We start from the raw sequence: 21272 nt of genomic DNA on the forward strand, positions 1-21272 counted from the left end.
CAGTACAACACCTTGTGTATTGGCTCACCTTTGTGGTCGCAAGCTGCTGCTGCAGGACCCCAGGGTCAGAGGCAACAGTTTCTGAGAGGAGCTTCTCCACATTGGCCTCACAAGCTTTCATCCAGGCCTGCAGGCTTTCGGCACTGCTCTGGAACCGCTGATACTGGCCTAGCAGCAAGTTCAGGTGAGCGCCCAGTCGTGTACACTGTGCCATAAGAAAAAAAAAAAAAAAAGAAGGGAAAGTAGACTTAAGTGGGTCAGGCCAAAGGCAGCAGCTTCCCAGGCACAGTCCAAAGAGGTCTGGCTATGTTACAGGGAACTGACTGTAACTACGGTTAAGGTTACTGTGGGCCCCCACAGACAGATGGTAGCAACAATTTTCTGTAAGTGGGGTCCTGACTGTTTGATCCATACTATCCACCCCCACTTTATTATATACTTGGGAAGATTTAGTTGTATGACAAGCCACCAAAGAAATATACATCAGGTTGCAGGCAAAGGTGGGGACTGAGAGGTACAAAACGTGTTCCTTTTTGGGGGTGAAAGATGTTGGCAAAAAGCACAAGAGAGGTAAGAAAAACTGACTGGATTCTATACCTTGGGAGCTAAAGGGAGTTCTTTGATAGGGAGGAAGGTAAGGATTTACCCTAGGTGTTCTGTCCAGGAATAAAGACTGTGTATTTGGTTTAAGTCTCCCTGTGCTCTGTCTCTTGGGAGGCCATGGCTGCTGGTCAGGACACAGGGAGGTGAGCACTTCCACCTTCACCACTGCAGTGAGACATACCCCTGGATATTGCTCAGATCAGGCATGAGCCCCTGGGCCTCTATATACACACTCATAACTCATTCTACCCATGGTCAATCTACAAATCAGCTTGTTTACTGTGTCTGAGGTTCTTATTGTAAGCCCCAGACACCACCCACAGTTGTGTGGGGGCTGCCATGACTGTTTCACCAGGGGCTGCCAGGCACCTCTCCTCTACCTTTGAATGGAGAGCACTGTATCTTTCTGTTGCATCCTTCAGCTTGTCCTTCACTAAGGTTCCAGTTGCTGCTGGTTCTTTGCCTTCCTCAAGGCTGTTTTCTGTGTCCAAGACTTTCTGTCCTGAGATAGTCACAAATCTCAAGTCTCCTTTGTGGGAAATTACGTCCTCCGAGAAGCTCCCCTGTCGCTTCAGTAGGGCGGGAAGGGCCTCGGGGCTGCTGCCTCGCTTGTGCATGTTCTCCAGCTCTTTCTCAGACCGTTCCAGCCAGTTTTCAAACTCTCGATGATCCTGCAGAAACTTTTGCAGCTCATCCCGTAGTGTCTGCACCCGCTTCAGTTCTGCCTCTGACTGGGCCAGGGAAGTCACATACTGCTCCTTTAGTTCTCCGAGCTTTTCTTGCAGCATCTGCTGCTCCTTGGGTGTGAGATTGTGGCCATGCTGGTCGAGGAAGGCCTGAGCAGACTGGGTGGCCAGGATGAAATTTTGCTGCTGAGACAGCAATTCTTGATGACGAGCCTGGCAAAAATCCCCCCAAACAAAGGACAATCAGTGGGGACACCACAATAACTTGTTTATGTCTACAGCTAGAAGTAGGGAGAGATCTCAATAGGTCACTTTTCCAGCTCCTCAGAAATCATCAACATCTCTCACTCTCTATGCATTATGCCATCTGCTAATCCCAGATGAACTGACTCATCTAGGATCTAACAGTTTTCATGTATTATCTCATAATACTCATGCCACCATCTGTAGTGTAGGCCGACCATATAATTCCCATATCAAGGATGAGATAAGTGAATACCAAAAAGGTGTTGTATGTCTTGACTAAGGTCATGCAGATAGTTAAGGGACAAATTGTGACTTGAACCCGACTCTCTTCACTAAACTACCCCAGATCTAAGAGAAGGTACAAATGGCCAACTAAAACTACCCACACTGATGGAAGGAGACAGTAAGCTGCATAAGTCCTACATATGACAGCATAAAAACTGCAAATGCTAAGCTGTGAAATGTGTCATTCACATATCCTTGAAGACTGTCCCTACTAGAAAAAATGTTGGAAAATTAATTCTTTAAATAAACAATTTGTATATTAGTGAGAATAAACTGTATTTCTGGATAGTATAGGTAATCTGTACGTTTTATTTGTATGTGTTATGTCTATGTACAGACATGTAGGCCTTTTTTCTGTTTCAGTGGAATGTAAGTTCTTTTAGGACAGTTGTGGTTGCTTGGTTTTGTTCCTAAAATGTTCTTCCTGAGTCTAACAGAAGTCACCGGGAGGTCAGTAAGTGTTCTTAACTATCTATACTGTTTATGCAACTCCCTAGAGAAGGACAATAGCAACCTGATAGCTTCAGCTTCCGACGTCATCTCAGGGAAGCTGGGGTGACAAATATATCCTGCTCAAAGAGACAGTAAGGGACAGTACTACAGCTTGTCTGTATATTGCCCAGATGTCCCCACTCTCATCCACCCACAGGTAAGACAGTGTCCTTCCTAGATGGAGCTGCCAGCAAGCAGTATCAGGAAGCCCCTGTGACAGCAGGACCATTTCTGCTCTGTGCCAAGACTGTCATGGCTTTAGGGTACACACTACAATGGATCTTCCAAGCACAGAAGTAGCATGCAAGAGGCAGAAATCCTATGAATACAAAATAAGGCAATGGCCCACACAGGCTGTTCAACAGAAGCATTTCAGCTAAACCAGTTTTGTATGCTATAAAGGTATCACTAACATATGTGCTCCGTGTGTTTTCTAAGTTCCCTAAATAGTCTTTCAATCATGTAATACAATATACCTGCATATGTCAGCTAATGTCTTAGAGATGGTGGATCTGGCTGGTTCACTGGTTTATCTCCAACACCTGTCATGCATCAGGCCCTCAATATTTGCTGAATGAATAGATGAGCAGAGATGAGTAAGAAATAGTTTCCTAAGGGCAGCAGGGAACTATTAAAAGGGTTAAGCAGGGACACAGCATCTTAGAAAGATCACTTAATAGTGTGGGAATGGATTGGAGGGTAAAAGCCAAGAGTCAAGGAGACCAGTAGAAGTTACTATAACACAAGTGAGAGCTGATAGTAGTCTGAACTGCAATAATATCTCGATGGAGATAAAAACGTGTGGATGATTGTAAAAGAGCTATAAGAAGCGTGGGATTTGATGACTGATTCAATATGGGAGAGTGAGGGAAGGAAGGGAATCTAGGGTGATGTCTAGTCCAGGCAAGTGAGTGGGAATATAGGAAGGAGAACGTGTTCAATGGGGGAGGGGTATTTTAGAAAACAGGAGGTCTGTTTCTCAGGTTGAGGTGCTTGTGGTTCCAAGTTGCAAATAGGCAGATGGACTTATACACTGGTTTGAAGCTCAGGGCAGGCATCTGGGCTGGAGACAAATATATACATGGAAACCACTAGTACAAATGGGAAGTGAAGTGTCGTGCGTGGATGAGATTACCCAAGGAAAATATATTCTGAAAGACGAGAAGAGGCCTAGGCTACAACCTAGAAGCATATCAGTATTTCAAAAGCTGGCCAGAGGAAAGGGAGGAGGATTATCAGGGCAGATAGTGCTACGGAAACAAGGGAGAAACTATTTCAAGGGGAGCGGTCAAGACTGTCAAGGCTGCTGAGAAATCAAAGAAGATGTGAACTGAGAAGTGCTCACTGGATTTAGGGCAGGAGGTTATGGTGACTTGCCCAGGAGCAGAGATTCACCCAGCATTGTAAGAACAAGCTAACATGCTCACCTTCAACTTCTCACATTGCTTGTCCAGCGTCTCTGGGGCTTGGTTCACCCCCATGTGACCATCAGTGGTATCCAAAGCTCCTTTCTCCAGGTTACCTCCTGAGAGCTGCTCCATCTGTCCACCCAATGATCCCACTGAAGTCAGCCAATCCAAGAGAGCATCGATCTTACTCCTGTTCTCTTCCAGTTCCTTTGCTGCTTTACTCTGAAAGCCACAGGGGGAGTCTAGTGAGAAGGCCTTAGATACTCAGCTATGAACCAAAGGTTAAGTACAGGGGAAGACATTTAGGCTTAAAAAAAAAAAAAAAAGAAGCAGCAGCAGCTCTAAGGCTGGGTATAAACAGTCTTTGCACCCACAGAGAAAAATAAGCATCTTCTAAATCTGTTGAAAAATAATTATTTAAAACAATCCCTAAATTTGATCTATATCTTACTGCTTTTAATAAAGGAGCAGGAGGGCGGCAAATCCAAGGATTTGAAAGGGCTTTTTAAAGAGATGATTTAGTCCTGGCACCTCCAAGCTTTATGGAATCCTTTCTAGGTACGCAGAAGTTATACACTGCCTTGGTAGGATAAAAAATAGCACGGTCGGGCTTCCCTGGTGGCGCAGTGGTTGAGAGTCCGCCTGCCGATGCAGGGGACACGGGTTCGTGCCGCGGTCTGGGAAGATCCCACATGCCGCGGAGCGGCTAGGCCTGTGAGCCATGGCCGCTGAGCCTGCGCCTCCAGAGCCTGTGCTCCGCAACGGGAGAGACCACAACAGGGAGAGGCCCGCGTACCGCAAAAAAAAAAAAAAAAAAAAAAAAAAAATAGCACGGTCACACTCAATTACCTTTCTGTTCCTCCTTAAGGAAAATGCAGACTACTCCCAGCATTTTCTCTGCCAAGTAGAGCACTAAATTCTGAAACTTGTCTCTGAAATTCTATTTTCTGACTCTTCAAGTACTTTAACAAAACAGGTTATGCCAAGTGATATATTCATGTATTTCAGAATTCATCTTCAGGTAACTTACTTCTGTTTCCACATTCTCTACCTCCCTCATTAGTGTACAAGTTCACAGCCAGAAAAAGAACTTTGATTCCATATGCCAGTGCTGAGTGGGGTGCAGAAGACCATGAGACTTTACCTTCTTTTAGGTTTATCCCAGTGCCATGACTTCCCACTGAAACTACAGTGGCAGCTTGAGGCCCATGAATACTGCCCAGGTATTTTCATTAGGACCCCTGGATCACCAGTCCAGATTCATGTTAGAAATATGCCATTTGCTTTTTCCCCAAGGATGATGATGATGATGGTGGTGGTGATGATTTGGAATATGAACTTACTACCAACTATTCCTGACTTAAAAGTCCTTCAGGATGTTTCTTATAAAAATAAATATTGACTCACAGATCTGCTCCTGAATTAACCTTTTTTTGTGATTCTATGCTCTCTGTAAAGCAGTTTCCCTTCATTACCTTTTAGTTGTGTAGGTACCAAAATTTTCTTTTGTGAAACATACCGAGCATCATAGCAGTCTGGTTACCTTTGCAGTCTTCTGCTGTAAGGCTGAGGTCACCACTTCCTCCAGCTCCTTCTGGGCCAGCTGCGTCCTTTCCTGGAGAGCCTCATACTGCTCCTTGGCCTGATGAAGTTTTTCCCGGAGAGCTGTCAACTCATGGGGGCTCAGCTTAGTTTGGTTCTCTTCCAGGAACCCTTCAGTGTCTTTGACAACACTGGCAAATGAGGTGGCATGATTCTGAATGTCATCCTGTAAACCCTTAACACATGAAAACAGGATGGCAGAGGCTTCAACTTTAGAACTTCTAAGACCTCTCAACAGCATGAGGATGAATGACTAGGATAACAGTATCTGCAACTGACGTTATGTCCCTGAGTATAATTTGCTTAAGGTTTATGCCTAAACCAATGGAGATAATAAAATTTTAAATGCTTTTTAATTAAGAAACTTTTTTAACATTTAATTTTCTAAGAAAAATTTAAATTTAAATGTCTAAGAAGATATTCAGTGAAGACAAAAAACGAGACTGCCCATAAACATGATTTTTATTCTTCAATGAGTTATCCTCAAAGAGATCATTCTATATAGAAGAGTTGATAACAGGATTCTAGCAGCGTTGAGGCCTGGTTGGTCCTTTATAACTCTCTTGGTTATCACTCCTTAATCCTAATGTAGCCTATAAGACCCAGAGTGATCTGGGTCCTACCCTCCAGACTCATCATTCACTAATCTTCCTTTTTTTCTTTGCAGTCCAATTGAACTAGCTTTCTTTCAGCTCTTGAATACACTGTGCTCGACCCCATTCCCACCTCCAGACTGATGTACAGGCCTCTGCCTGGCAATTTTCTTCTTCCTCCCACACCTTCATGCATCAACCCCTATGTACCCTCTGTTCCTCAGTTTAAGTGACACTTCTTTAAGGTAATCTTGATATCCAAGTCAAGATTGGGTCTCTCTGTTATATGTTCTTATGTAACTTTTCCTTTATAGATACAATACTGAATAAATTATATGTTCATTTTTGTGATTATTTGTGTAATGTCTGTCTCTTCCACTACACTGTAAGCTTCATGAGAGCAGGGACGTTTACCATTATGTTATTGGCACTAAGCACTGTGCCTGGCACATAGCAAGCCTTTATAAATACTTGAAGGAATGAAAAAAATGAGTTAACTCTTACTGACCTTCAAGTCACTTTGGTTCTTCTGCAAAGCAGAGAGATCCTGCTGGGTGGCTCTACCCTGATGGCCAGCCAATGCTCTTTCTGCCTGTCCTACCCAGTTGCAAAGATCCTCCAGTTTCTGGTGACAGGTATTTTGTTGTTTCTGCAGGGTCTAATTAAAATGCAAAGGGGCCAAGAGACAATTAATGATTCTCACTTTATAAATACAAGATAACTCCCTGAAATGTAAAACAGGAAGGTTATATCTCAAGGATGGAAAAGTTGGTGGGAGACTAGAGGAGGAAAAGGCACAGAAATCATATTCAGAAAGCTCCCCTCAATTGGATTGTCTGTTAATCTGGGGCTATGGTTGGGATTATAATCAGGGGTGATTAGGGTGAGAACACTCCCAGGTTTTGGTCTAGAAGCTCCTTCGCCAGACTGCTGTTATTATCCTTGGAAATGGAGAACAGAGAGCCCAGATGCTTAAAATCCACAGATGATATTGGAGGTAATAATAAATTAGCGGTTCTGATCAATTCTATTGGAACTGGATGATACACTACATGTTAAGTCATAATATGGAAAATTAGAAGGACTAGACAAGGAGTAAAAATCAAGAAACTGGATAATTTATAAGCTAATTGAGTTTCTTAGTAATTGAGCTGACTTTATATAAATCAAATGTCTCACAAATGCAGACACCCATTAAATGGAATGATTACATGCCAGGCATGAAGGGCTTGGCTATTTTGAGAAGAAGGGAACTGCCCCAGAATAGCAACCCAAGAGAAAAGCCAGCCCAGGGGGGAGGAGGGAGTACGCTTCTGTGCCTGATCCTTTCTCCAGACCTCTCAGTCGCACGACACTGAAGCACCTGATTGAGCAATTGAGCATGATGTGTTCTCCTGACCATCCTTCTAGAACCGTTTTCCACCAGTTTCTACCTTCTGATGGTGTTTTAGTCACCTGCACTTACAAACAGGTGCCCAAATTGGCCCTCTCTCCCCCTCTTTAGGACAAATAGAAGGGCTCTGGAAGAGAACTCCTAAGAGTTCTTCAGCTGTAAAACAGGATCTTCATGGGTTAGGATGGGTGCAGACTGAATCTGAAAAAAGCAAAGCAAACAAGTTAACACACAGACATACACATGCATTCAGGGCAAATATAGAGAGAAGCAGAGCATTTCTGACAATAACAAGGTTAATAAACATTGTGGAATTAATTACACGCTTAGAGAGAATGTTCACATGCAACTGTATCACCTTCTGCAGCTCAGGAGCCTATCCTGGATGTGGGCTGTGTCTTAAGGTGGCCCAGACCAACGCTATTTCGTTAATTATCCATAAGCTACACCAGGCTATATAAATTCCCAAGTGAGGACACTGCAAATTTCCAGATATGGAAGGTAACCTAACATATTTCATTAATATTTTACTTCAAATTCAATACAGTTGAAACAACTAAGCAGTAATAAGGGACATACAGACTTGACTTTAAGCCTTTAATATCCTTTAAGCCTGACTCAAAAGCTCAATTCTACTTTGCACAATATTTAATAAAAGAGACCCTGAGACAGTTTTGCTGGCAACAAAGATAATTCTAGTATCATCTTGCTGAATTCCAACTTATTATTCAAACAGCAGAAATGGCATAAGCATCATTCTTGGTATTATGAGGTTATGATGTTACCATTAATGCAATTATGTTGAGTCTTGCAAGAAGAGGCTTGGGATAGAAGGTGGTGAGATGATTAGTTGTTTCCTCCCACCCCCCAAAATATATCAAGAGTGCTTCTACACACAGTTTTCCAATAACTGAATAAGCACTGGGCACAACAGTGTAAAGAACGGTGCTAGAAAATAATAATTTCAAATGTGCTAAAAAATTAATATGATTCTGATAAAAATCTTTTTGTCAGCTGTTTGAAGGTGGTCAAGGAATCTTACTGTCAATCATTTGAAAAGCCCAAGAATAAAACTGATTTCAGGACCATTCTTCTCAAGAGCTCAGAGTACCTAAATGCTCCTAACAGTCCTCAAAAAATGCTGAGGGAGAGAGTAGGCGAAATAAGGGCTAGAGACAAAATTTTCATTTGAAAGTCAGAGACAGTGAGACACAGTGACAGTAGAGTCTCACTAAAAAGAAAACACTTGCACATGCATACACATGTAAACACACATAGTCTCTCTCACACACACACATAAAACCAAAAACACGGCAAGAAAAACAGCCAGAAGAGCTGCCTCCTGGACCAGAACCAAACTGGCCTAAACCAATCAAAACTGGTAAACGCAGGCTCCTGGAATCATGACAAACGGAGTCTGGCCAGAAAACCCAAAGATAGAGGACATCCCAGAGACCAACTGAGCCCAGCTTCTGGTTCAGCCTGACCTTAAGCCGGGCTGCCTGCTCCATCTGTTGAAGACGGCCCTGCAAGGCATCCACCTGGGCTGCGGTCTGTTCCATGTGGTCCTGGAAGGACCTCTGCAGTTCATTCAGAAGGCTTAGCATCTGTCGGTTCTGCTGAGGAGGCAAGTCCTGGGCGTGCTCGGAGATAAAGAACTGGATATCAAAGGCAAGTGCATCCAGCTGAGATTTCCTCTCAGCCATGGGCTGTTTCAAATCCTAAGGTAAGTGGGGAAAGGAAGAAAAAGAAAGAAGAAGAGAAACTTCTTATTCTCTATAGAAGCAGAAGCTGTTGGTTCTAATCAAAGAATCAACATGATCAAACAGAGGTTAATTTCTTGCATTTTTATAATTGACACGGATAATTTCTAGGGCCAAACCAAAGTCTCTCTCACTTCTGGCCTCTCCAAACCCCTCGCATATTACAGTTAGGTTTCCTTTACTAGCCCTTGATTTCTAAATGCACTAAGCTTTCAATTATTTATAATAACAGAATTACAATACAGCTAATCCCAGGTGTCTGTGAAAAAATGTATTTTTTTAAGTTGTGGAAAGTATAACATGAATTTTTGGTCTGAGATATATCTGTTTAATTGTATTTTCTTAGATTCAAATACCTATTTGCATCTGTCTAGCCCTGAGTACCTGGTAGGCCAGAAGTGAGAAAATATTCAATTTATTTTTGGTTCACTGAAATTTGACTTTTAGAGTAAATAATGTTGCTTACACATTTTAAAACTGTAAAGGATTACAGTCAGACTTTCTTATATCATAGTTATATTGCTTCTTTAAAGCAGTAGAAAACTGCCTGAACACTAGAATTTATCTGTTTTCAGACAATTAAAAAGCATGCAATTTTCCCACAAACATTTAGTGATCATCAACTATGTTATACTGGATGCAATAAAAAACTATACGTCTGTCACTCTGAAATTGAGCGTAGTCAGCAATCTTGAAAAGCAGGCTGGGAGGAGGGCTTCTTGTATATTTATCACAAGACTATACTTCCTTCACGTGTGAACACATGGATTTGGGAAACTGTCACTAGGAAAATGAGGCTTCGGCTGTGGCTCTCTTTCTATAACAGAATTTGTGTAAGTTATAACTAGGCAAGGATCCCAATGCATGAGATGCTCTGTTTTCATATCTCATACTGTATCTTAGAAAATTTTCTCCCCCTTGCTTCTTTTAGTACTCTGCCCGTGAACAGATAAAGTCTGCTACTCACTCCTCCAATGGTATATTTGGATAAAAGGCTATGAAAGAAGAAGGCAGGCCAACTCTTGCAAGATAAAGAGGGACAAGGTTGCATACAAGGAAGCCTGACCACAGACAATATTTAGGCCTGTATCTCCTAAGACTGGGGAAAATGAAGAGGATGGAATAGGAGGGAACATCTCTAGTTCTGCTCTGACTTTAGAAAGAGTTTTAGGAGAGGAATATCTATAGCAGAGCGTGGATAAACCAATGTGAGTATTATCTGATATTATCTTAAGTATAACCAAAAGAAACAACAATGCTGGAGGTGGGGATGGGGGGAAGAATCCTCAGCTCATATGTATCTCAGAATCTTTAACTTTCTCTCACTGACTTATAAAAAGAATCAAGTAACTTGGAGTTTAACAAAAAGAAAACCACCTCTCGAGATCAGAGGTCGGCAATCTGCAGCCCCCGAGCCAAATCTGCCTGCCACCTGTTTTTGTAAATAAAGTTATTTTTTTAAATAAGTTCATATTTTCCAACTTCACTTTTTTTTTAAATTTATTTTTGGCTGTGTTGGGTCTTCGTTTCTGTGTGAGGGCTTTCTCTAGTTGCAGCGAGCGGGGGCCACTCTTCATTGCGGTACGTGGGCCTCTCACTATGGCGGCCTCTCTTGTTGCAGAGCACAGGCTCCAGACGCACAGGCTCAGTAGTTGTGGCTCATGGGCCCAGTTGCTCTGCGGCATGTGGGATCTTCCCAGGCCACGGCTCGAACCCATGTCCCCTGCACTGGCAGGCAGATTCTCAACCAGTGCACTACCAGGGAAGCCCGTAAATAAAGTTTTATTGTAACATGTCCACAACCATTTGTTTATGTACTGTCTATGGCTGCTTTCATGTTTCAACAGTAGAGCTGAATGGTTGCCACAGAAACAGGTCACCTGCAAGGCCTAAAATATTTACTATCTAACCCTTTATAGAAAAAGTTTGCAAACCCATGCTCTAGATCACTGATCAAAGCTGCTGTGTGAGAGGAAAACATAGGCAGAACACTCTATGACATAAATCACAGCAAGATCCTTTTTGACCCAGCTTCCTAGAGAAATGGAAATAAAAACAAAAATAAACAAATGGGACCTAATGAAACTTAAAAGCTTTTGCATAGCAAAGGAAACCATAAACAAGATGAAAGGACAACCCTCAGAATGGGAGAAAGTATTTGCAAACGAAGTAACTGACAAAGGATTAATCTCCAAAATATACAGCTCCTGCAGCTCAATATCAAAAAAACAAACAACCCAATCCAAAAATGGACAGAAGACCTAAATAAGCATTTCTCCAAAGAAGATATACAGATTGCCAACAAACACATGAAAGAATGCTCAACATCACTAATCATTAGAAAAATGGAAATCAAAACTACAATGAGGTATCACCTCACACCGGTCAGAATGGCCATCATCAAAAATTCTACAAACAATAAATGCTGGAGAGGGTATGGAGAAAAGTGAACCCTCTTGCACTGTTGGTGGGAATGTAAATTGATACAGCCACTATGTAGAACAGTATGGAGGTTCTTAAAAAACTAAAAATAGAACTACCATATGACCCAGCAATACCACTACTGGGCATATACCCTGAGAAAACCATAATTCAAAAAGAGTCATGGGGGCTTCCCTGGTGGCACAGTGGTTGAGAGTCTGCCTGCCGATTCAGGGGACACAGGTTCATGCCCCAGTCCGGGAAGATCCCACATGTCGCGGAGCGGTTGGGCCCGTGAGCCATGGCCGCTGAGCCTGCGCGTCTGGAGCCTGTGCTCCGCAATGGGAGAGGCCACAACAGTGAGAGGCCCGTGTACCGCAAAAAAAAAAAAAAAAAAAAAGAGTCATGTACCACAATGTTCATTGCAGCACTATTTACAACAGCCAAGACACAGAATTAACCTAAGTGTCCATCAACACATGAATGGATAAAGAAGATGTGGCACATATATACAATGGAATATTACTCAGCCATAAAAAGAAACAAAATTGAACTATCTGTAGCGAGGTGGATGGACCTAGAGTCTGCCATACAGAGTGAAGTAAGTCAGAAAGAAAAAAACAAATACTGTATGCTAACACATATATATGGAATCTTAAAAAAACAAAAAAATGGTTCTGAAGAACCTAGGGGCAGGACAGGAGCAAAGATGCAGACGTAGAGAATGGACTTGAGGACACGGGGAGGGGGAAGGGTAAGCTGAGATGAAGTGAGAGAGTGACACTGACATATATACACTACCAAATGTAACACAGATAGCTAGTGGGAAGCAGCTGCATAGTACAGGGAGACCAGCGCAGTGCTTTGTGACCACCTAGAGGGGTGGGACAGGGAGGGTGGGAGGGAGACACAAGAGGGAGGGGATATGGGGATATATGTATACGTGTAGCTGATTCACTTTGCTATACAGCAGAAACTAACATAACAATGTAAAGCAATTATACTCCAATGAAGATGTTGAAAAATAATAATAATTTAAAAAATACTGGTGTGTGTGCACCAAGGCGGGAAAGCAGGGGGTGGGGGTGGGATGAACTGGGAGATTGGGATTGACATATATACACTAATAAGTGTAAAATAGATAACTAATAAGAACCTGCTGTATAAAAAAAATTAAATAAAATTCAAACAATAAAAAGCAAAAAAAAAAAGAAAGTCTAGCATCATTAAAAAAACAAAAACTAGTGTGTGCGCATAGGATTAGATCTTGGGCAAAACAGAAAAAAGGTATACTAGATGCTCAGTTATAAAGAGAAGATGAAGTTGGATAATCATAGGCCATTCCATAGATTCTCAGTACAGCTGAAAGGAAAAATAATCATAATCACTGAAGAAGCTCCAGAGGTATGATAACCTAAAAAACTAAACGTAGCTGACTTTATTTCTCAAATGCAAAGTCAGACTTTCTAAGAAAGGCAAGTACAGATACCAGTTTGCCTAGCAGAGAAATAAAATTGATACAACTCAAAAGGACAAATATAATATGCTTGAGAACTGGTGGAGTGCTTACCTCATACTGTTGGAGACAGTGATTCAGGCTGTCGATGGCATCTGTTTCATCAACATGCTCCTTGTTGTTCAGAATAAGACGGGTATTGCCAACCCAGGCTCTCAGATCTTGAAGTCTGCCTTCTAGCTGTTCATACTGATTTAAAACTCTAGTCTAAGAAATAAATGGCAAATTAGATGATAAAACTCTCTAAGCCTATGCAGAGTTTGTGAGCCTTTGTGAATAAAAACAAGAAGCTACCTTTTTTACTTCTGCAGCATTCTGGAGGTGGAGTAGTCTGGAACCCCAGGTGTCACTCACAGAGCTGAGGGACTTTTGAAGATTCTTGGCATCTTTTTCTAGAGCCTTCAACAGTTGAGCTGGGACTTCCTGAGGCTGGCTGATGATAATCTGATTCACACATTCCAATTCCTGACTCACCACCGTGGACAGATCCTTTAGCTCCCTGTCTACTACCTGAGGGCATAAAGTAGAGTTACCTCCAAAATCAACACTAGAAATCTTGCTGTCTAGGAATCAGCTGTGAACACATTTTTCTGTCACCTCAGGCCTACACAGGCTTTAGGGTTTATAAAATGTTTTTATAGACATTCACTAGTTTATTTGGTTCTCACAATAGTTCTTGAAGTAGGCAGAGTAGATACTATTATCCTGGATTTACAGTAGAGATGCCTCAGTGCTTAAAAATGTGAATTTGTTTTCCCCTGAGGTCGCCCAGCTGGTAAGCAAGAGAGCCAAGACTTGGATGCAGGTTTTCTGACTCAGTGCAATGCTCCTTGCACTACAACTTGCTGCCTCTCCAAGAGTGTCATTATGCTTTAAATAATGTCATGCAATATAAGTCAATCAAAGGACAAGCCTTCCACTACAAAGTCCATGGGAGCAGAACCAATGCACATAAAAATATCCCAAGCCAGCTTTCCCACTCAGCTACCCCTCAGTAGAGAAGCCAGAAACCAGCTGTGGAAGAGCTTGGTAGCTGTTCTGGGCATCATCCTCATTTCCCCTTCAGCCCCCCTGCCCAAGGCCATACTCTAGATACTGAGAGAACTGGTAAACCTCTACAACCTCTGTCCTCATCGTGACTCCAATCCTGTGACAACTCTCAGCTTCCAGTTTCAGTCAAAGAGCTATTCCTCCTCCTGCTCAAGGCTGTCTAAGTCTATGTCTTTCCATGTCATCAGGGACCTCATTCCACCAGTCAGCACTTCCTCTCTCCTCTAACTTCAAATTCTCCTTTTCTATTGGTTCTTTTTCCTCAGCCTAAAAATTCACTCAAAACATTCCTCTTTTAGTCCATCTCCTCTAGCTGGTGTTCTACCTACTTCTCTTTCCTTGCCTGCACTAGCAAGCTTCTGGAAAGAATGACATACACTAATTGTCCGCACCTTCCAACCTCCCATTTATTCTCAGTGCAACCTAGTTCATATCCCATGACTCCACTGTAACTGTTCTTATCAAGGTCCCCAGCAACTCGCAGGCACTAAACCCCCTTTTAGTCCTCACTGAACTCAGTCTCCCTGCTGTATTTAACACTGCCGACTACTCCTCCCTTGAGTCTCTTCTGCTTTGGCTTCTGTGAGACTAGTACTCCCTGGTGTTCTTCATAGATCTCTAGTTAACACTTTTCCAATCTATTTTTGTCCATTAAATGCTAGTGTTTTTGAACACATTTTTCTTCCTGAATAGTCTTTATTTTCTCCACGTCGATGGGCCTGGAGGAAGTCTCTGGGAACCTACCTTGGCCTGACACAGCAGATCCTGTAGCTCTGCCAGATTTAGCTCTAGAGGTTGAATTTGTTTGGTCCTCATTTCAATGTCTCGTAATAGAGACAGATAGGATACCAACTTCTCATCATGTTCTAGGCAGAGCTGCCGGTTAAATACATTCTGTGGAGCCAAAAAGAAAACTCACTCAAATCTGACATACTCCTTTAAGTCTGTTTTTTAAGCAGGCAGGGTCTTAGAATAGAATAGAAATTTTTACTACACATTGGGTGGAATGAAATCAAATATGTTATTTTGTCTAAATTGTCTCAAATCAATAGACAAAAAAGTGATTTTATTATATTTCCTCAGGGAGCAGAAGCTCAAAATTATCAATCTATAAGCATTATTTTAGCAAAACTTCCAAAACCTATTCTGACTTCAGGTACCATAGCCTCAGTATTTTAAATTAGCTTCAATGTCAGTGTCTAACTTAAAACCCTTGCAAATTTCAGAAAGACATTCAGAGCCATTGCCTAATTTTCCAACAACTATGTTACAAACAGATGATGATAAACTAAGTTATATCTTAGAGAATCATCTAGTGCCCTGAAGTGTATGTATGTATACAATTATACACATGAAAACTCAGTATCTTGTCAAGAGTCTTAGCATGAAAATAGCTATAACAGATACACACACACACACACACACACACAAACACACCACTGGGTAACTTACTTTGGTAGCTCTGAAGGGCTCCGGGTTCACACTCGTTCCCCCCGGTGCAGTCATGAAGGGGGTTTGTTCACTGCCAGGCTCTGAGCTCTCTCTGAGTTTCTCCTGTGGTGTCTTCTCATCCATCTTCATTGTGGGGTATGATATTAGGGGTACCATCTCTTCTTCATGGGTCTCTGGAATAGGACTAATGGTGGCATCTTCTTGTCCTGTACTCTCTTTTCTAGATACATCTTTGGACAGTTTCTCTGGGAGAAGAGACACTGAAACTCTGGGAACTCCCTGAGTCACTATGCCTTCAAAGGACCCTGCTTCTGCATCTGTAACTATAGGGACTGACATTTTTAGAAATTTCTCCCCCATTATTTCCTGAGTTGTTACTATTTTAGATTCAAGAATTCCGCAACGTTCACGATCACTTTTGTTGTCCTGAGGATGAAGGTCCTTTCTGTCTGAGAATTCCAAATAACTGACACCTTTGGAGCCTACTCTAATTTCTTCCAACTTAACAGTGCTTGTTGCGTCAAAAGGTACTTCTTGGTATGATTTTTCTTTACTTTCATTAGATGAGAAAGTCAGATCTTTGGTTTCCCTAATCTTAAATGTAACACAAGAATCTTGATGATAGCTGGTCTCCTGTCTGGTGGTTCCTTGGAAAGACTTGTCTGTTGTGAAAATTGGGGATGTGTCTGCAACTTGGGCTTCTCCAACTGGTTCCTGGTAGTACAATCCTTCAGGTTGTGGGCTCAAAGAAGAGAGTATTTCACTCTGGGTCCCAACAGTAACTTCTTGAGATAAATTTTCTTCTGGTTTTAAAGTCAAGTAGAGGCTTAAATTTTTCACATCTCCTTCACTGACCTGAGTAGAGTTGAAGAATGTTAAAGCATCTTGATTTCTTATAGAAATTCCTTTGGGTATCATTTGGGAAGAAGAATCTTCAGCTTCACCAACAACAGAAAATCCCAGCTCCCCATCAGTTTCTTTCCCTTTTTCACTTATAGTTATTTTCACAGGTTGATTCTCTATATTAGAGTCATGGTCATCTCTAATGGCAGTTTCCTGATTCAGCTTTTCTTCTGCAAGAACTGCTGGTTTGCGTGTTTTGACACTTTCTTCTACAGTCATCTCCCTCTTTCCTCTCTTACCTTTCTCCCTGGTTTTCATTGGTTTCTGCATAACCTGCTGACTAGGCAATTTGCCCGGAGTTTCACAATTTGATTCTTGTACTTCTGAAATAACTTCTCCTTGGTTTTCCCTTATTTCTTTAGAATCTAGACCTGATATAAACTGTTTCATTTGAGAAATAATTTCTGTCTGTGCCACTACTTTTTCTTGCTCTTCAGTTGTATTTTTTCCCATGGTATTATAAGCCACCTCTTTGGGGTTAAAATCACAAATTTCTGAGTGAGGGTGTGTCACTGAATCTTGGCCCAATGATTTACCTTTACCATCACTAGAAATTACGATACTGAAAGATTCTTTAGCACCTCGAGAAGATCTCCTAACCTGACCCTTGCATTCCAATTCCTTTAATGAAATTTCCCTGCTCTTTTTTGCCTGCTCCCCATTAGAAACTCTCACTTTAACCTTTTTCTGTGCAGACTGGTTTTCAGTTTGAAATAATTTCTCACTTTCTCCTTTACCACAACTCATTTCAGCAGTCTGACTACAAGCAATTAACATTTCCTTTCTTAGAAATTCTTTCTTTAGTTCACATACTTCAATTCCATCTTGCTTTTCACTCTGAGCCTGGTAATCACTGGACTCGATGGTATCTGCTTGGATTATAGTTGCCAGTTCAGGGCTAATAAGTCTTTTCTCAATAGCTTCCTTTAAAGTCACTCTCTGATCATTAAATATGTCAATAATTCCTCCGTCTAACACCTGACGGGATGCAATAATTCGGACCATGCTTTCATCCACTAATTTCTGTTCCAAAGCTGATGCCAATGTCAATCTTTTCCCCGTGGCAGTGTCTATAATTCCTCCAGCATTTGCCTGAGCTTCCAGAACCTTCAGTGTAGCTGCAAAATCTACTTTTCCAAGCTTAATTGCTTGAGACAATGTAAGTACTTTGTCACTTGCTCCATCTTTAATGTCTGAGAAGGGAATTACTTCTAGATACCTCTGTCCAGATTCAATATCAATCTTACACTTTTTTACTAATTCTGCATAGGGAACAATTCTGTAATTCTCAGGATCTATAATCCCATTCATCATTCCTGAAGACAATATTTCTTTATTAGTTAAGAGTCCTTCTTTTTCAGCTTCTGCCAAGGTCAATCTCTGGCCAGAAATGAGATCTACAAAGCTTCCAGTCAAGGCCTGAATTTCTTGGATTTCTCTTTTCAAGTCCAGGGTAACAAGATCTAATTTTATGGCTTCAGACAGGGAAATAGTTTCCTTTGTTTCAGGATGAGAGAACTGATGGAGGCTTAAGTTCTCAACTTTTTTGAGTTGCTCGGCTAAATCTTCATCAATGATGCCATGTTTAAAGGCACTATCAACAGAAAGTCTCATCCCAGATATATGGTGAATGATACCTCCATCTACCACCTGCTTTGTCAACAACTGCATGGCCTCATCCCTCTCCAAAAGCCCTCTGTCAATGGACTGCACAACTGTTAAAGGGGCTTTGCTGTCAGGGTCCATAATTCCAGTTGTTTCTAATTGTAAGCTAATTAATCTCTCCCTAACTGCTTTTTCAGCATCTCTGCCTTTAGAAGCTTTCTCCAGATTTATAAGCTCTGTCTGGTCAGCACTGTCCACCAAGCCAAGATTTGAGGCCAAAGTTACTGAAACCTTTTTGCCTCGTTTCAGGTCAACAATTCCACCAGTCACCACCTGCCCCTCTAAAATTCTGGTGGCTGTTTGTGTGTCAAGAAGTCCAATGGCAACTGCTTCCTTCACAGAGCAGAGTGTGTGGGTACGAGGGTCTAAGATACCACTTATAGCTTTGTCTGCCATGAGGACATTGCGTAACAATTTCTCATCCATTAGACCTTCATCAATGACTTCTTCAGTTTTCAAAGACTCGCAGGTCTGAGAGTCAAAGAAGCCCCGAAACATGTTCAACTTTCCCAAAAGTTTCACAGCAGTGTGACTAGGCACAAGGCCTCGGGCTATTGCTTCATTTAGTAAGAGCTTTTGACCTGTCTGTTCATGAAAGATACCGCCCTCTAGTAATTGTGCAGATAATATATTTAAGGTAGCTTCTTCAAGCAACTCTGAAGGATGACTGCATGACAGGGAAGTTTCACTGCCATTAGCTTCCTTGTCTGTCTTTTCAAACAACATCATACCACCACCTGCCATGTTGTGTCCTTCTGGACTTTGTTTATGGTCATCCCTACCCAAACAAGTCTTATTTAATGTTTTCTTTCTGCCCAGAGAATGAATATTCTTATCCTTTGCAGACTTTAGTTCCGATTCTAAAACTAGAGTTTTCTCTACCGGAAATTGTGACTTTTTGCTTTGGGGTTTTATGAGAGGTCTTCCAGTTTCACCTAGAGTATATTCAATTTCAAGTGTGTTTGCTTGTTCTTTCTGACACATAAAGGAAGGCTTTCTGAGAGGCTGACGTTCTTCCTTTGGTGATTCAACAGGAAAAGGATCTTTGTCCTCCACCAAAGTCACGTCTTCTGCTTCCTCAGGAGGTACCATAAGGAGAAATCCTTTGTTGACATTTTCTCTGGTAGATACTTCTAATTGGTCTTCCTTTTTGGTATCTAACAACGGCCTTTTAAACTCTGACTTGACTTTATCTATGACCTTCAAAGTATCAACATTCGGATTTCCCACTTTTTGTTGCCCTACAGACAGGTCCCTTTTGGTGTTCTCTTCTGTTTCTACAATGGTCTTTTTGTCTTTTGCTTCAGTGCAATTTGCCTGATCAGGATCTTCTTTGTTCTGAGAAGAAAACTGGAACTCATGTGGCCTCACAATCAGCCCATCACAGAAAGTTTCTGTGATTTTCACGTTCACCGATTCTTGTAATTTCTCAGGAGCTTCTAGTCTCTGATGCCCACTTCCAAACACTTTTGGAGGACCCGCTTGATCACCTCTTGCTGTTAGTGCCTCTAGCAGCTCATTGTCCAAGAGGAGCAGCCTCTGTCCATCCCGCACATTAATATAGCTGTGAGTCATCAGATGAAACAGCAGCTTCTCGTTGTGGCTTGTGATGCCCTCAGTTTGGCCCTTGCTGCACAGCACACCTGCTGCTCCAGGATTCGTGCTCAATTTGCTTCGTTCTAAAGAGTCTGCTAATTGCATGTGGGGCATCACATCAGGGATACAAATTGACTTCAAGTTATTGGCAAGATCTTTGTCTAACATACCACTTTCTACTGCTTTTTTCCAGGACCAAATCTCTGTGGTTGCTGGTAGAAATAGGGCTTTAATATGCTGTCGGCCACTAAGGATTTTATGAGCTAGTTCAGTAGACACAATACCTTGTTCCAGGGCATCTGTAATTGGGAGAATCTCTCCAGACTCGGGCCATAGCAACCCCATGAATGACCAAAGGGACTCCAGAATCACAAGTGCAATCTTAGCAGCTATTAGATCATTGCTCACTGCTTCATCTACTGTCAGCCTACGCCCAGTGACGGTGTCTATGATGCCTCCTGTCTGAAGCTGCCTTATAAGAAGAGCACAGGCCATATCTTGGTCAATCAAATTATGTCTCACAGCCTCTCCCACTGTAAGTCTGTGTCCTGTTCTTGGATCTACTATGCCTCCAGCAAAAAGCTGAGCTTCCAGCACCCGGACAGTGACCTGCCTATCTATTAGCCCTTCCTGAACTGCACGGAAAATGCTAACCTTCCGGCCTGATTTCAAGCTCACCATTCCCCCTGCCAATTGCTTGACAGGCAGCAATTTCAACCCTGATTCCTGGTAGACAATACATCTCCTCATCAGATCCAGTAAACCGATTTTCTCAGCTGTGTTTGGGTCTATCAAGTTCTTAGATGATCTCAGGTGAGACTCTAACACTGAGTAAAGCCAGGCAGAAATGAGGCCTTGGTGAAAAGCCTCCTCTAGGTTAATACAGTTCTCATCAGGGGGGAGACTGAAACCTCCAGTTGCCAGGTGAGCTTCTAAGATTTTCAGTCCAACTTTCTCATTGATTATTTTCTTTTCAATTGCTTCCACCACAGAAAGAGGGCCTTTGTTCTCAGTAAGCCTGATGATTAAGGACAGGGCATCCTCTAGCTCCTGCAGCTGCTGGTACATCTGGGGATTAATGAGGTTTCTGGCTAGGCCCTCCTCCAAAGACAGCTTTTCACTGGTCTCAGGGTCAATAAGGCCAGACATGATAACCTGGGATTCCAGGAGCACAAGGCCTGTGTCTTGGTCAATGAGGCCCTTTTGCATGGCTCTGAAGATGGGAAATATCTCCACTGTGCCTAGGTCAATCACCCCAGCAACTGCTCTGCAGCCCTACAAGAGAAAATGAAAAAGAACACTGAATCAGAGAAGCACAATTGTTGAAAACAGTCATTCAAAGAACTACAGTATATCAAATTCTGACCACAAAAAAAACCCAGCCTGGATGAGCCCCAACCTGTAGGAAACATTCTGAAGCCTGGCAGTGTTACTGCTAAAAAAGAATTTTTCTAAACTACACAATGTTTAACATGGCCAGAAGTTCACAGATTACTCAAGGGATGGTAGCATTAAGCATATCTTAGTGACAAGCTCTACAAAGTAGCAAGCAGTGAAAGTGAGGGGACAGCTATTTATAAGACTAAATCACCACAAT

At 42.1% G+C, this 21272-nt stretch overlaps 1 protein-coding gene across 18 annotated transcripts in view; it reads right to left on the reverse strand.

Moving 5' to 3' along the window:
* MACF1 (microtubule actin crosslinking factor 1) overlaps positions 1–21272 on the reverse strand; it is a gene marked incomplete at its 5' end in the record, with an annotated part of 344512 nt that overhangs the window by 111395 nt on the left and 211845 nt on the right. For 14 of the 18 annotated variants that reach the window (XM_081226356.1, XM_081226367.1, XM_081226365.1 and 11 more), the window contains 10 exons: positions 29–205; positions 984–1502; positions 3740–3943; positions 5265–5498; positions 6425–6574; positions 8797–9030; positions 13064–13216; positions 13304–13515; positions 14800–14953; positions 15512–20950. In XM_081226356.1, coding sequence (XP_081082482.1) covers positions 29–205; positions 984–1502; positions 3740–3943; positions 5265–5498; positions 6425–6574; positions 8797–9030; positions 13064–13216; positions 13304–13515; positions 14800–14953; positions 15512–20950 — 7476 coding nt within the window. The remainder of the gene's footprint in view (positions 1–28; positions 206–983; positions 1503–3739; positions 3944–5264; positions 5499–6424; positions 6575–8796; positions 9031–13063; positions 13217–13303; positions 13516–14799; positions 14954–15511; positions 20951–21272) is intronic. The other 4 variants (XM_081226357.1, XM_081226358.1, XM_081226355.1 and 1 more) reach the window with 1 other exon arrangement.

The sequence above is a fragment of the Mesoplodon bidens genome (genome assembly GCF_964165515.1).
Source record: "Mesoplodon bidens genome assembly, chromosome: 2".
In the NCBI taxonomy this organism is placed as follows: Eukaryota; Metazoa; Chordata; class Mammalia; order Artiodactyla; family Ziphiidae; genus Mesoplodon; species Mesoplodon bidens.